The sequence below is a fragment of the Aulonocara stuartgranti genome, assembly GCF_965226115.1.
Source record: "Aulonocara stuartgranti genome assembly, chromosome: 5".
In the NCBI taxonomy this organism is placed as follows: domain Eukaryota; kingdom Metazoa; phylum Chordata; class Actinopteri; order Cichliformes; family Cichlidae; genus Aulonocara; species Aulonocara stuartgranti.
The window spans coordinates 1,961,185-1,974,577 of record NC_138943.1 but is presented as its reverse complement, the minus strand read 5'-3'; the positions used below and the strand labels follow the sequence as shown (position 1 = coordinate 1,974,577).

At 41.3% G+C, this 13,393-nt stretch overlaps 1 protein-coding gene and 1 long non-coding RNA gene across 12 annotated transcripts in view; one reads left to right on the top strand and one right to left on the bottom strand.

Annotated features, from left to right (window-relative positions):
- Positions 1 to 4,036, top strand: part of LOC309706730 — a 58,528-nt gene extending 54,492 nt beyond the window's left edge. For both annotated transcript variants that reach the window (XR_014276778.1, XR_014276779.1), the window contains exons 3-4: positions 2,400 to 2,506; positions 3,806 to 4,036. This is a non-coding gene — a long non-coding RNA (uncharacterized lncRNA). The remainder of the gene's footprint in view (positions 1 to 2,399; positions 2,507 to 3,805) is intronic.
- Positions 1 to 13,393, bottom strand: part of pcbp4 (poly(rC) binding protein 4) — a 202,743-nt gene that overhangs the window by 43,446 nt on the left and 145,904 nt on the right. For all 10 annotated transcript variants that reach the window (XM_082533457.1, XM_082533455.1, XM_082533463.1 and 7 more), the window contains 3 exons: positions 10,781 to 10,912; positions 9,024 to 9,152; positions 2,405 to 2,479 (listed from right to left, as the gene is read on the bottom strand). In XM_082533457.1, coding sequence (XP_082389583.1) covers positions 2,405 to 2,479; positions 9,024 to 9,152; positions 10,781 to 10,912 — 336 coding nt within the window. The remainder of the gene's footprint in view (positions 1 to 2,404; positions 2,480 to 9,023; positions 9,153 to 10,780; positions 10,913 to 13,393) is intronic.

Here is a 13,393-nt window from a genome sequence, read left to right as displayed (position 1 = left end):
GTTAATCATGTTGTCTTGTAACTGCGGGTTTGGAGAAGCGGGTTGACAGGAAACATCTGCCATGAAGACAGAGACAATGTTCCTTTTCAAACTGTGTTAAAAGTCATTGTGGTTTTGAATTGACGTATGCAAATATTGTATCTGATGACGCATGAGCGGGCGTCATTAAATTCAAACCCTGATGGTATAAAAAATCTGTTTACGCTTTGATTGGTTGGAGATCAGCGCTGTCTGCGAACGGAGCTGGTCTTCCCACGCGTGTATTTCATTAAAATCAATTGTTTGACCAAGCTCTTGGACCATGGTTGTTTGTACTCTCCTTCCTCAATATTTGAACCTTAACATTTGGGTGCTTCGTCCGGTGGTTGAGGAGGGAGAGAATTGGAGGTGTAGACGGAGAAATTCGGTGGTCCGTGGTGGTCAGACAGACAGGCGTGAGACCCGGCAACCAAACTGAGTGGACAGGCGCCTTTATAAAAGAAGTAGGCACAGGCCTGTTGATTTTATCAATAAATAATCTAGATTTTCCTTTCCAACCTTGACTATAATCCTCTAACACCATGATACAATTACCTAAATCAGTTCCACATGGTGATCTATTACAATGAGTTATTGGTTTAATCTGAAGATCCCCAATAGACAGTGTAATCGTCAGAAATGGGACTTGATGTGATTATACTGACAATCAATCCCTGCAGCCTGAAGAGCATCTTGGCAGAATAAGTGGTAAGAAGGCAAAAAGCATCGTTTCTTATTATATCTTTACTTTAAATTATCTTTAAGACAGCAAATCCATTGTTTTGTTTTAACTACGAGGTGGATTCCCACTGATTACCTTCGAATCTGCAGACAAACATCTAATTTCATTTTTCAGGTTTTCTACATCGATTGCAGATTGCATCCTATTTGTGCAACCTTGTTTTTCTTACCTGAATAAAAGATGTCACAACAAAATAAAGTGTTTCATGCACATTTTGTAAAAAATATTAAGACCTTTGAAGGAAAATCTAAGTTAATTTTGAGATCACCGATCATGTAATATGCACCAGGGCACCAGCCCAAACATGTCTAAGGCAAATTTATAGAAACTACAAGATAGTTTTAAGTTGAACTCAAATATATTTGACACCAGTGTCTTTCCATTATGAGGTGTTCCAAACAAGGAAAAGTTCAGCTACAAACAAACAATATCTTAATCGTAGCCTTGGATGGGTCACCAATGACCTGATAGATGTCCATCTGATCTTACATGATGCAAAGTTTTGCCCTATTTTGGAACAAAAACCATTTTCCACAAATTCCTGGTTATAGAATCAGATTGTATCTAAAAGTGAATCAAGTTCAACCAGTCCCCATATTTGTTCAAATCCATCCCCAGCCTTTCAAGGATGCTATCAAATGGATGATCACATGACTTCCCTGGAAGAGATAACAATCTGGTCTGGAAATAAAAATCATATATAGTAGAATTTGGTGAAAACGTTCCAATCCAACAAATTCATTCACAGAAACACAGACAAACCAAGGTTTCCTCTCCAGCAGCGACAAATGTTTTCTCTAGTGAATACTTAAGAATTGTGAGTCGTCATAAAAAAGCATCATTTTATCATACTGAACTGGTGTGACAGGAGCCGCCTACACCCTACAACTTAGCAAGTGGACTGTGTGTGTGTACACATCCATACTTGTATTACTGATGTTGTGGGGACATAAATCTATTTAATGACTTGCGGGGACCTCGGTTTTTTGTGAGGACCAAAAGTTGCCTGTTGAGCCATTTGAAGGAAATTGCTGTTCTAGATTAAGTTTAGTCTACATCCAGGAAATTACAGTAAGGCAGTTTGATCTCCTCTGAAAAGATGGAAACATGACTGTGTCTGTGCATGGAAAAAACATAAGAGGGTAAGCGACCATGTGGGTATTCTGTCTGACACTGAAATTGCAAACCAAAGCATATTCTTGAATAATAAATTATGTATCGACTCACTCATCCGTCCACTCCTCCATCTCTTCCTCAGTACTCCCATACATCCATCATTTCTTCATACCTCCCTAAATCCCCTTCATCTACGCGTCTATCTGACCCATTAATCCGTCCGCCCGTGCCTCTCTCACCAACATCTCTGCCTCTCCTCCTTTCATGCTTCCTTCTGTTACCTGATTTTCTTCCGTCTATAAATCTGTTTGTTCTGCTTTCATTAATCATTTCCTTTATTCTGCCACTCTCATACTACTTTCATCACCGGATACCTGCATTATTTTGTTCTGTCTGCTCCATCTATCATTTTCCTGCCGTCTTGCACATTTTATGTTTTGCTCCCTGTTACGGTTCATCTGAAGGACCTTTACAGTGGTACATGATTTCCAGCAGGATGTTAATTACCATCATTCTCCAACAGCTTACCTGGTTTCCTGCCAGCAGTACAGTTCCCGGAGTCGGGCTGGGTCGGTATGGAATAGTCGCTCCTTTTGGTGGAGACTACAGATAAAGAAAAGACAGTCAGAGGTGAGGTTATAGGCACAAACATATGAAGAATCTTAAGGTGGTGGTGGCAAATAATGGGGTCCAATTATGTGCTGGCATCAGCGTTGGGAAGGTTACCTCTAAAATGTATTCCACTACAGATTATATGACGAATATTCTGAATACTTTGGATTACTTTATGTATATATATACTTTATATATTTACTTTTTATATTATCATGCTTTTTACAACTACATTAATGTCCTATTGCTGTGTGATTTATTACTATTACTGAAGGTTACTCTCCACACCAACACCAACCAGATGTTTAAATCTTAATATAAATGAGTAACAGTAGGTGGACATTAGGTAAGGCTGCACTTTTTGCAGCGATCTCGTGTAGAAAACTATTCTGGAACTTATTATTTCGGAGGAAAACACAAACGCAGCGTACAGTCGAGTCTTAACAGCTTACTTACAGCTGGGCTCGTCAGGCTCTCTGTTTGGCTGCAGTGGTTATTATTATATTTACATGCTTCCAGCTCCCGTTTCTGCTCCGTGACAGCTCGTACTTTCTTTAGGGCGATGCCTGTAACACTCTGCCTATTGCCTTCATATTAAATCATTTTTTGAATAATAATTTTTAAAAATATTTCTTCACATCACTATTCGGGGCACAAGTAGAGGAGACATGGGCCATGAGATTGAGACACAGACATCAGAGCCTCTTAATGTGTGTTTTGTTTGGGTTTCCACCGGCCTGGAATTACCAAAAACAGAGAGGACACAGCCGAGCATATGAAACAGGAAAAGACCGCCGTGTAATCCATTTATTTCAACAAAGTAACTGTATTCTGAATACCACCTTTTTAAACGGTAACTGTAACGGAATACAGTTACTCATATTTTGTATTTTAAGTATGTAATGCTGGTACATGTACTCCGTTACTCCCCAACACTGGCTGGCATCTGTGAAAGCAACGTCAATAGAAAGTCAATTGTAGTGCTGAGCTGTGTTTTACCATTGTGTGTGTGTCTCACTGTTATTCAAGAGCAAAACCAGCTGCTTTATATCTTTAGCATGAAATCAGTGTTGAAACATTGGAAGGCGAGTGTTGGAATAATAACTTACAAATCTGACTCCCCATTGAGGCGCTTGTGTTTAATAGATTGGGTTTAACACTAAAAACTACTTGGTTAGTTTAGGGATGAGCTTGCGATATGGGTTAAAGGTACTTTTTGTCATTACCCTGTTTAAATTTTAACCACCAAGGCAACATTTTACCAGCGTTGTGATGAAACATTTTTGGATGTGTCCTGTGGTTTCCTTGACTTTTGAGGTGGGAGATATCATCAGCCCTACCCTCTGAGACTGGACACCAAACCCCAAGAACAACTGGTGCGTTGAAGGCCTTGAGTGCGAGAGCGGCTGACCTGAGATAATGGATAACAGCTCTACCCTGGATCCTCCTGGCCGATTACGAAGACTACGTGAAGCATCCTCTGAAAGTCTACTAGAAGATGTGACATCTGGACAGTCCCTACTACCACTAGAGCAGGGCGATATGACCAAAAATATTTATCACGATATACATTTGAAAATTTGCAATAACGATATAACTGATGATATAATTAATGATGGATTGCATTTCTATAGCGCTTTTCGAGACCCTCAAAGCGCTTCACAATTCCACTATTCATTTACACTCACATTCACACACTGGTGGAGGCAGCTACAGGTACAGCTGCCCTGGGGCAGACTGACAGAAGCGAGGCTGCCATATCGCACCATCGGCCCCTCTGGCCAACACCAGTAGGCGGTAGGTGAAATGTCTTGCCCAAGGACACAGTGACCAAGACTGTACGAGCCGGGGCTCGAACCGGCAACCTTCCAATCACAAGACGAACTGTAGTGTAGTAGTGAACCAGCAGAGGAAGAGACCCGTAGTGATAGATGTAGCGATACCGAGTGATAGCAACATCAAGAAGAAGGAACATGAGAACCTGGGAAGTACCAATGGCTGAAAGAGCAGCTCAAGAAGATGCGGAGGGTGAAGGTAACCGTTGTAATCGCAGCACTCGGTGCAGTGACCCCAAAGCTAGGGGAGTGGCTCCTGCAGATCCCAGGAACAACATCCGAGATCTCTGTCCAGTAGAGCTCCCAGGCCTCTGGCTGAGGACCCGAGCTTGCAGTGGGGGATTTTTTTTTGGACATACACATTAATACACAGTAGTGACGACATCGGAGTGGTAGGTCCACTTCACTGATGCCATAATCTAAGCAAAAACCATCAGTGGTTATATAGTAAGGGCACTAAATTGATTGATTGCTGATAGTTGCACCAACTGTGGTCACCCAAAAAATAGTGGATGGCAGTTCTGGCTGCAGGAGAACAGCAGAACCTCTAACATTACAGATATGCTTTTATGTTTTTCCAACTTGGAAGGATTTAGTTAAAAAGACTACGAGATAGATCTTTAAATGCATAAAGCTCATCATTTAATATGTGATAAGTTTTGCTGCTGAAAACTATCATTTTTTATAGAAGCAGAAGGGGGTTCAATACTTCAGAGGCTGGGAAACAACCGTGCTTTATATTTAATTTGGGATATTAAGCCTATTAAGCCTGTACAGTACATTCTCTGAGTGACTGATCATCAAGTGTCGGCTAATGTTTCATCCATTTTTATCTTATTGTGTGTTTGGTGCAACAGGGAGACATCAAAGGGACATTAAGCAGCAACATGAGTTTATTTCATTATTGCTGCACAACATCATAAAAGCCAAGCGGCTCTTATTTAAACTTGCTGTGCTGCTGGATTGTTGTGTTTGTCTGAATTGCTGATGCGGTTGAAATGAGGGAATCACGGCTTTTCCTGCTGCATGCTGAGCGCTTTTATTACACAGGCACTCTACTAATGTCATATTCATCATGCTGCGATCCACTGCAGCTCATTAAGTTTTGGTTGTAGGATACACCCAGAGAGTCTAGGCTAATTGTTTTAGCTGATGAGATTCTTAATGATGACCTGTCAGCGCTCAATTTAAATATGAATACGTAATCAAATGAAACAAGTTTTCACATATTCTGCAAAACATTTGGCTTTGCAGAACAGGATTCCCCCTCACACTCATTCACAGTTTGCACAGAGGTGGGGGGGGGGGGTGACCGGTGGACCCCAGAGACTGGGATTTCTCACATCACGGGCCCTGCATGTTGATAATTCATATTTACTTCAGCCTTTATATTTTTCATTTATGTGTGCATTTTATAAATGCTTTCTCTTATAGTTTTTATGGTAATAGTAGGGCATTAAGATACAAGAAGGTAATCTGTGGAAATCGCTTACTTTCCAAAGTAATGTCCAATATCCATCCCACTCTTGTATCAACTAGGGCTGCCACAAACGATTATTTTGATAGTCGACTAGTCTAATCGACTAATCAGATCATGCATCCATTGGACGTAAAACTACAGCTTATTGCACCAGCATGCATCTGATCTTATATAACTATCATTAGCTTACAGCTGGAAGTGTTTAAGGTATGTGCTAACTAAAAATAAAGACAAGATGATAGTTTATTAAACCTTTAGTGAAATTTGCAGATTGTAGCAACAAACCGAAAGGCCCCCAAATTGTGTGCCGATCTGTGCAAGTTGTTGGTGACAAAGTCCATTGAAGACGAACATATTTTTTTGCAGTACTGTAACGTAACATTTACAGCTATCAATATGAGTAAGTAGCTCGCTGTTTACGCTAATGTTAGCAGCTAACTAGCCAATTCGCTTAATGAGATGACTGTACCACTTCGTCATCAGAAGCCATGACGTGCTTCCTTTTCAGATGCTCGTGCATCGCCGTCGTGCCGCCATGGAAGGCAAGTTCCATTGTGCAGATTTTACATTGGACATTATTCTTCTTTATGCTCCCAGACTTAACTTTGGCATCCTTGTAGATGCATTGCTGCCATCTTCTGTTTCAGTCTGTTATTACCCTCTTAAATCCTACTACTTATTCCAGCGTCTTTCAGGATCTTACAAGGTTCAAACGACGCGTCGACTATTGAATTAGTCGTCAACGATTTTGTCGACAAATCGTGGCAGCCCTAGTATCAACAGCACTCAAATATAAGTAAGTGGGTAACAAGAGGCTAGAACTGGGGTAAAAATGTGCAAACACACACGTCTGTGAGGCAGACAGAAATATATCCTGGTAACAATGTGATAACCTGCCATTATAATGACGCAATGCTGATTAATGCTTTAATATATGAGGATATTGTTCCTACCTCAGTACCCCACTATTACTTTACAGTTTAAGTGATACATATATTTTGTCTTCATGGATTGAGTTTTTACAATAAAAGGGAAAAAAAGGAAGTTTAAAAGTACAAAAACAATGCAGTTCCTGTAATGTCCACTTGAGGCAGTGCTAACTGACTCTCGTGCTAAAACATCCAAAATTTCACCAGAAAACAAACAAACAAACAAACATATTTACACTTTATAATATAACAACTGTACGTGGGATAGTTTGTCTTTCTCTTTTTTATTTTTAAATGTATTAAGGCTTAAAGTTGGGGACATGGGCGCTTTGGCTGAGAGCTGGCTGTCTGAGCAGTTCAGGTAATTTATATAAGGTTGGGAAAACCTGCAGTCAGCTGAGACTGAAAACACTACGTCCAGATGAACAGAATCAATTTTTTTCCGTCTACATTGGCATTTTTGTTGAGTTCTGAGATTTCGTTCCCTCTAAATTCACCGTGGAATAAAGTGAAGCTGCAGCAGAAACCTCTACTCTACGTCCGACAACAGGACTTCACAGAAAAATAGATTTCTCATTCATTTATCCCAACGTGCTGTTTGGATGCATCACTTCCAAGCATGCACAGGGTGGACGGCAGGGAGACAACAGTCCATCAGAGGACCAAAGTACATCAAAAGATTTCTTACTGAGATCAAACAAAGTGTGAATGGAGGCATGCAACTTCACATTGACAGTAAGTACCAGCACTTGAAAGTGAATGAAGTTTAAATAAGGTCAGCATTTTTATTTCTTTTCTGCTCCTCCTTTCTCATCGCAGATTAAGGTGCTTGGAATACCAATGAGCTCCTGAAGCCTTTGATTTCTCAGTTTCTGCTTCTAATCCTCGAGACGTGCTCTCCTTAATGACTGCAGTCTCTGATTAATTATAATACAATCATGAATTATAAATTTTACTGTTTCCATTTTGAAGATTATTGGAAAGGAGCACGAAATCTCACAAAAATGTAATGTAGTGGTAATAAAGCGCAGACGAGTGTGCATCATTACAGAGCCGCTGCATAAATTTTTAAAAGAATCACTCCTGCGGCTCTGTTATTTCAAAATTAGCATCAGGTTGCATCAGATGAAGAAAAAAGCTTTGTGTCTTGAGTGTCACGAGTGTGATGGTAATAATAGATCAGGGAAGGATGGCGATGATGCTCGTGTCACAAAATGACAAATCTAGAAATACCGATACGAAGAGAAAGCCTTGAACTAATCACGTAAGATGATGTCAGACATTTTGACTAATTATTAAGGTGTAAAGGTTCGCTTAGAAAAGGATGAAGGCACATAAGGCTGTTGTCATAGCAACCACCCACCAGATAATGCACACATCCAAAAAACAAAAACTTGCACTGAGGAGAAATGTGCACCAAAGCAGCTGCAATGTGTGAAAACAGGAATGCTGAAAAAGCAGCGTTAAAGGTGTTTGAGGCAGTGATGAACCTGCAGAGCATCAGCCACAGACTGTATGCAATGAATGGAGACACTCTGATGTCACCAACTAGTATTTTAAAACCTCAACGTTAGTATTTTAGCTAACGTAATATCATGTTTAATGGAGCCAGAAGGTTCATCACTGCCTCAAACACCTTTAACGCCTTGCTTTTTCACACCTTGCATTTCATTTCTCTGCAGATAAAAGGTTTTTTAGGGTCTGCTAAGTCATCAGGTTAGCAAGCAACATCAATAGACTGCATGCTTCCCTCACACAAACACAGACACCATGTAAAAATATAAAATCCTAGAAGGAGGTCACACTTTTTGGACGATCTGTTAATACAACTAGCCCCACAGCAGCCATATCATTGGTCAGATAATTAAAAATCCTCTAAAAGGCTCCACAAACACGTTCGCTGACTCCAGTTAGTTGAGGTGAAGCCTAGCAGACAGCTAGCAGCTATGACCGCCTGTGTCACCATTCACCTCTTAGTCAGAGAGGCCACGCCCCTAATGATGTTATGAAGAGGGAAAATCTCCATAGAGACCAAAATGGTTTTTGTACCAGGTTGTAAACATGTTTATTTCTGCTGTAAAGTTTTAACACGGGAGTCTATGGGGACTGACTCACTGCTGGAGCCACCCCCGAGTGGCCTTTAGCGGAACTGCAGCTGTTGGAGTTTCCACACAGGCTCTGGTTTTCAGCCCCAAACTTCACAGCTTTGTGGAAACCAGGCATTTGAACATTTTCTACAGTACTTTCTCGTTAATTTCACTCAGTTTTCCTGTTTGGCCTCACTCACGTACCTCGAGGATTACAGTGCAGATGAGTTTAACACACTGGATGATGGCGTCCTGGCTCCCTGATATCGTCACTTCTCTCTCTGTGGAGTTGGGGAGGAGGTCACCTGCCACCTGAACCTGCGCACCTGTCGTCTGTACACACAAAGAAACACACACAGCAGTGATTCTGTACCCTAAAAATATAAGCAGAGAGAATGCTGTCAGATGCTACATGAGGCCCCAAAAAGTGTTTTTGACAACTCAGAAGGTCACGTGTCAGATTGTATATTAATAGACATGAAGTTCACGCACTCAAAGTTAAGCAAAGACTATTCAAAGTGGTAGTTTCAGGATATTTAGTAAGAAAGCCAAAGCGAAATGAATAAAAGTTTCAGCGCTTGTGGAATTCAGATCTAGTAAAGCGCTGTACAAATACAGGCCATTTACCATTTTCCCTTAATTAGCTGGCTCATGCTGCGGCGGATGCTGTCAGATGTGCGACCCAACATTCACACTGAAGCCTTTGTGAAGTTTTCAAGGTCTTGTTTCACACTGTGTGTGTTCACATTATTGCCTGGTCCTTGTATTTTACATATCAAAAAGAAAACTTTGGTGACCTGCTTTTGTCCACGAACACTTTTGATTTATCCAGTCGGGGTCAAAGTTAGTATCTAAATATGGGAGCTCATGTTTGAGTCTTCCTGTCTGCTGGATTGATGTTTATGACCTTTGAGTCAAACTTGCACAGAAGCCAGTCACGGTATACTAAAATAACATTCATTTGCATTCTCTCCACTGTGCCCAGGTTGTAAACAGAGCTGCCCATTAAAGCCTGTTACAAACAGGGTCTGCTCTGTCAGACAAGCCCAAGCAGCTTCTGCTCAGTAAAATGCAGATTAACTTTCTGCTGGTTAAATCTCAAACAGACTATTAGAGACAGCGAGTCAGTTCCACGCCGGTGCTGGGTTTATATCCTAAATTAAACAGGACAAGACTCAACAGCTCCCTCTCTCTGACATCTGGGGTCATGGGTGACAGACTGAACGGGGCTTTTAGAGCTCAAAAATGTAAATTTTACTCGGTAAACATTTTTGTTAAGGATATCTTTATCATCAGATGTAGTTTTGTTTTTTGTATCTTCACAAGTTTTGATTAGAATAAAATAGCGTTCTGTGAGTAGAGCACCACGAACAACTTTCAGGCATTCACCATTTCATTGGAGATAATTTATCTGAATTTATCTTGCCAAAGGATATTAGCCAATCAGACTGCAGCAGACAGGGACAGAACCACCAACCTCCTGACTGCAGCCACAAAACTTTCATGGCTCTGTTCTGCGTCATCAGACGCTTCACAGTTCGTGTAAATGACACCGGACCTGATGTGAGGTACCAACCAAGCCCTTCATCTCACTACAGGACTTGGAGAGTCAAACCTTCTCTGGCATGAACATCAGCACAGAAACTGCAGGCTGGGAGCTTCACAGTGGGTTTCCATGGCCAGCAGCTCCTGTAGGCCTCATGTGTCGGTGGCCCAGCACTTATGCTCCCACAGTGTGTATGGATTTTTAAAAATCTAAAATAAAGTGTGTATTTTTTTTTCCAGAAGCAGGAGCCAATATTTAAGTCGTTTAGGTCTTTCACTCTTGTTCATCGAGCACTAGCTAATCAGCAGTTAATCAGCAGTAACTCATATCTGGTTTGATGTCTTCTTGGAAAGTGGAAAACGTTCCTGCAATGCCCGATTTTACGACAGAGACTTCATCTTGTCGAGCGGCTCACCTCTCTGATCTCCTTGATCTTAGACCCGCCTTTGCCGATGAGGGAACCGCACTGGCTCGCTGGGATGACCAACCGTAAAGTGACGGGAGGCTTGCTGGTCACCGTGCCGTTGGCTACCAAGGCCGTCAGGTCCTGAGATTAAGAGAAAAGAAACAGATGGATTTAGTCGTTAAAGGGCTCGAGGTATTTCCGTTCGATGGATACATCCATCAGTGTGCCTGGAGAACAGCATGCAGCTGCTGAGCTGCCTTCCACCGTCTGTCAGCGCGAGCCCTTTAACATCTGAGCTGTAGGAAAACAAAGCTCTTATTAAACAAACAGTATTTCTAATGTTTGCTTTTGAGCGTAGAATGAATGCAGCCCATTGGATATGCATACCAAAACATGTAAGCAAACAAAGATGATCAGAGATGAACCTTTTTATCCTTCCTAACCACGTCTCAGTCCTCGTATTGATTTATTTCTAAAGAGCTGGATTTCAGGAGTTAAACTTTGGAACAGACGAGGCTGTTATGGCAGTTAGATCAGAGCTGGAGCTCCAGTTTCACTCAGCTTTTCATGACATCTGGTAATCCCAAAAATACATTTTCTGTTTCTTCCCAGTGTTGGGATTCAAGTCAGATAAAAACTAAAAACAACAGAAGTTGAGCTTTAAAAGGAATGACCCCCCCCCCCCCCCTAACAAAAACAAACAAACACCACTAAACATGTTTCTTGTCATTAAAAATATAAAAAGAAGCTTGACACACAAAAATAATCACTACTGAAACTTGTAGTGTTGAATAAATGAGACAGTGTTACTTCAGACTGGCTCTGCAGCTCTGTGGATAAACCCACATCAGCTGATCCCTCAGTGGCCTGAACCTGCTTTCTGCAAGCCACTTTGCAACCCACCTCCAGCACACCACTACTTCCACATCCAAAAATCTATTTAGTTACTTAGAAAATGAACAGATGTAAATTAAAATGATATGCCATGATTACTGAAGTACATTAAAGGTAATCTGTGGATTGCGTTGTCACAGCTGTAGTGGCACAGTACGTGAGATGCACTTCTGCATAGCACACATTTTTATGTAAGAGGCCATTTGCAAACAGAAGGCTCCTGACTGTTACGTTAGGACAGCACTGAACTCGCTCTCCAGTAGTTAAAGGAATGACGATTACCAAAACCTGAGGCTAAAGCAGCTTCAGAAAAATATTCAAGTCCAATGCAACCAAGATCTGCAATGAGACAAACGCTGGCAGCTCATGAAAGAAAAAACTGATTGTGATTTTCATCAGGAGGGGCTCAGAGTAGAGCTGCTACACCTACGGGCATCTGTGCGTCTCCTGAACTGCTTCCTCTGTGACTTAGACCATGATGAGTGGATGGATGGACCATGTGATAAATGCCCTAGTCATTCCTGTTTCAGATGACCCCGTATATGGTCATATCATGGCGAAATTAATCGTGAATTTAGTTGCTGCACTTGGTTATATGATAACCTTCCTGCTGTGTACCTACAGTGTCGGTCGGCTTGCTGATGTTAGCCCGTGGCTAGCTGTGGTCTCAGGCTTGTAAAGGAACACTGTGCCCCTAAGAGTTGCAACTATTCTCTTCAAACTGGCTCCAGTACAAACAACCAGGTGGTGCCAAACCTCTGCACAGTCTGTCTCCATGTAAGTGTATTATTTGCTTCTTTTGCAGCACAGACCAGCAAACCAAATTAATCTAATTTATGTAACTAAAAAAAAAAAGTCTATTACTGGACATTTTTTAATGCTCATAATAAATATTTGCATTTAATGTCTGTGAGCTCAGTCTGTGAAAGGTTAGTGCTGATTGGAAAGACAACTTCCACACTTGTCTGTCGTTCCTTTAATTCCGATGCAGATCACAGACTATATTTGCCCTGGTCAAACGTCTCTGTCTCCCCCTCTCTGCCACCGACTCCCCTCTCCGACTTTGACTTTCTCTGTTTATACTTCTGCCTTCCACACACACACACACACACACACACACACACACACACACACACACACACACACACACACACAGAGCGCTCTCTACTCCCAGTCAAGGTCCGTGAAGTTTGATGAATAGGCGGCATTCAAGTCGGGATAATAGCAGATCACGTTCCGTACGCTCTGATTGGTTTGGTTTCATTTCATCAAAAGCCAGCAGACGTTTAAAAGTGGGCTTTCTTTTCAACACAGTAACCACATTTTGTAAAAGAATTGCTACATTATCATTGGAAAAATTACTTCTTGTAACCCAGATTGTCAAACACAGGCTGGAAATTCTGTAGCTAATAAATTACAGTTCAGCTGAATCACTGCTGGTTTCCACTAGAGAAGCTAATAGGATTCCTTCCCAAGGTCTCCAGCCTCGAAATACATCCTAGAAACATATGCAATCACACGCAACAGTTAAACAAGAAAATGTAAAGCTATAAATAAAGTCGTTCTAAAACAAGCTGCTGGAAGTTATTCACTGAGATGGATTTGCACATTTTGTAAAGGTCACGATTTGATCTGACTGCTGATTTGAAGACAATTTTACTCAAAATGAGCAAAACATTTCTTTTTGTCTTTTAATTGACGTGTTTATAAGCTCGACTAATCTTTCAG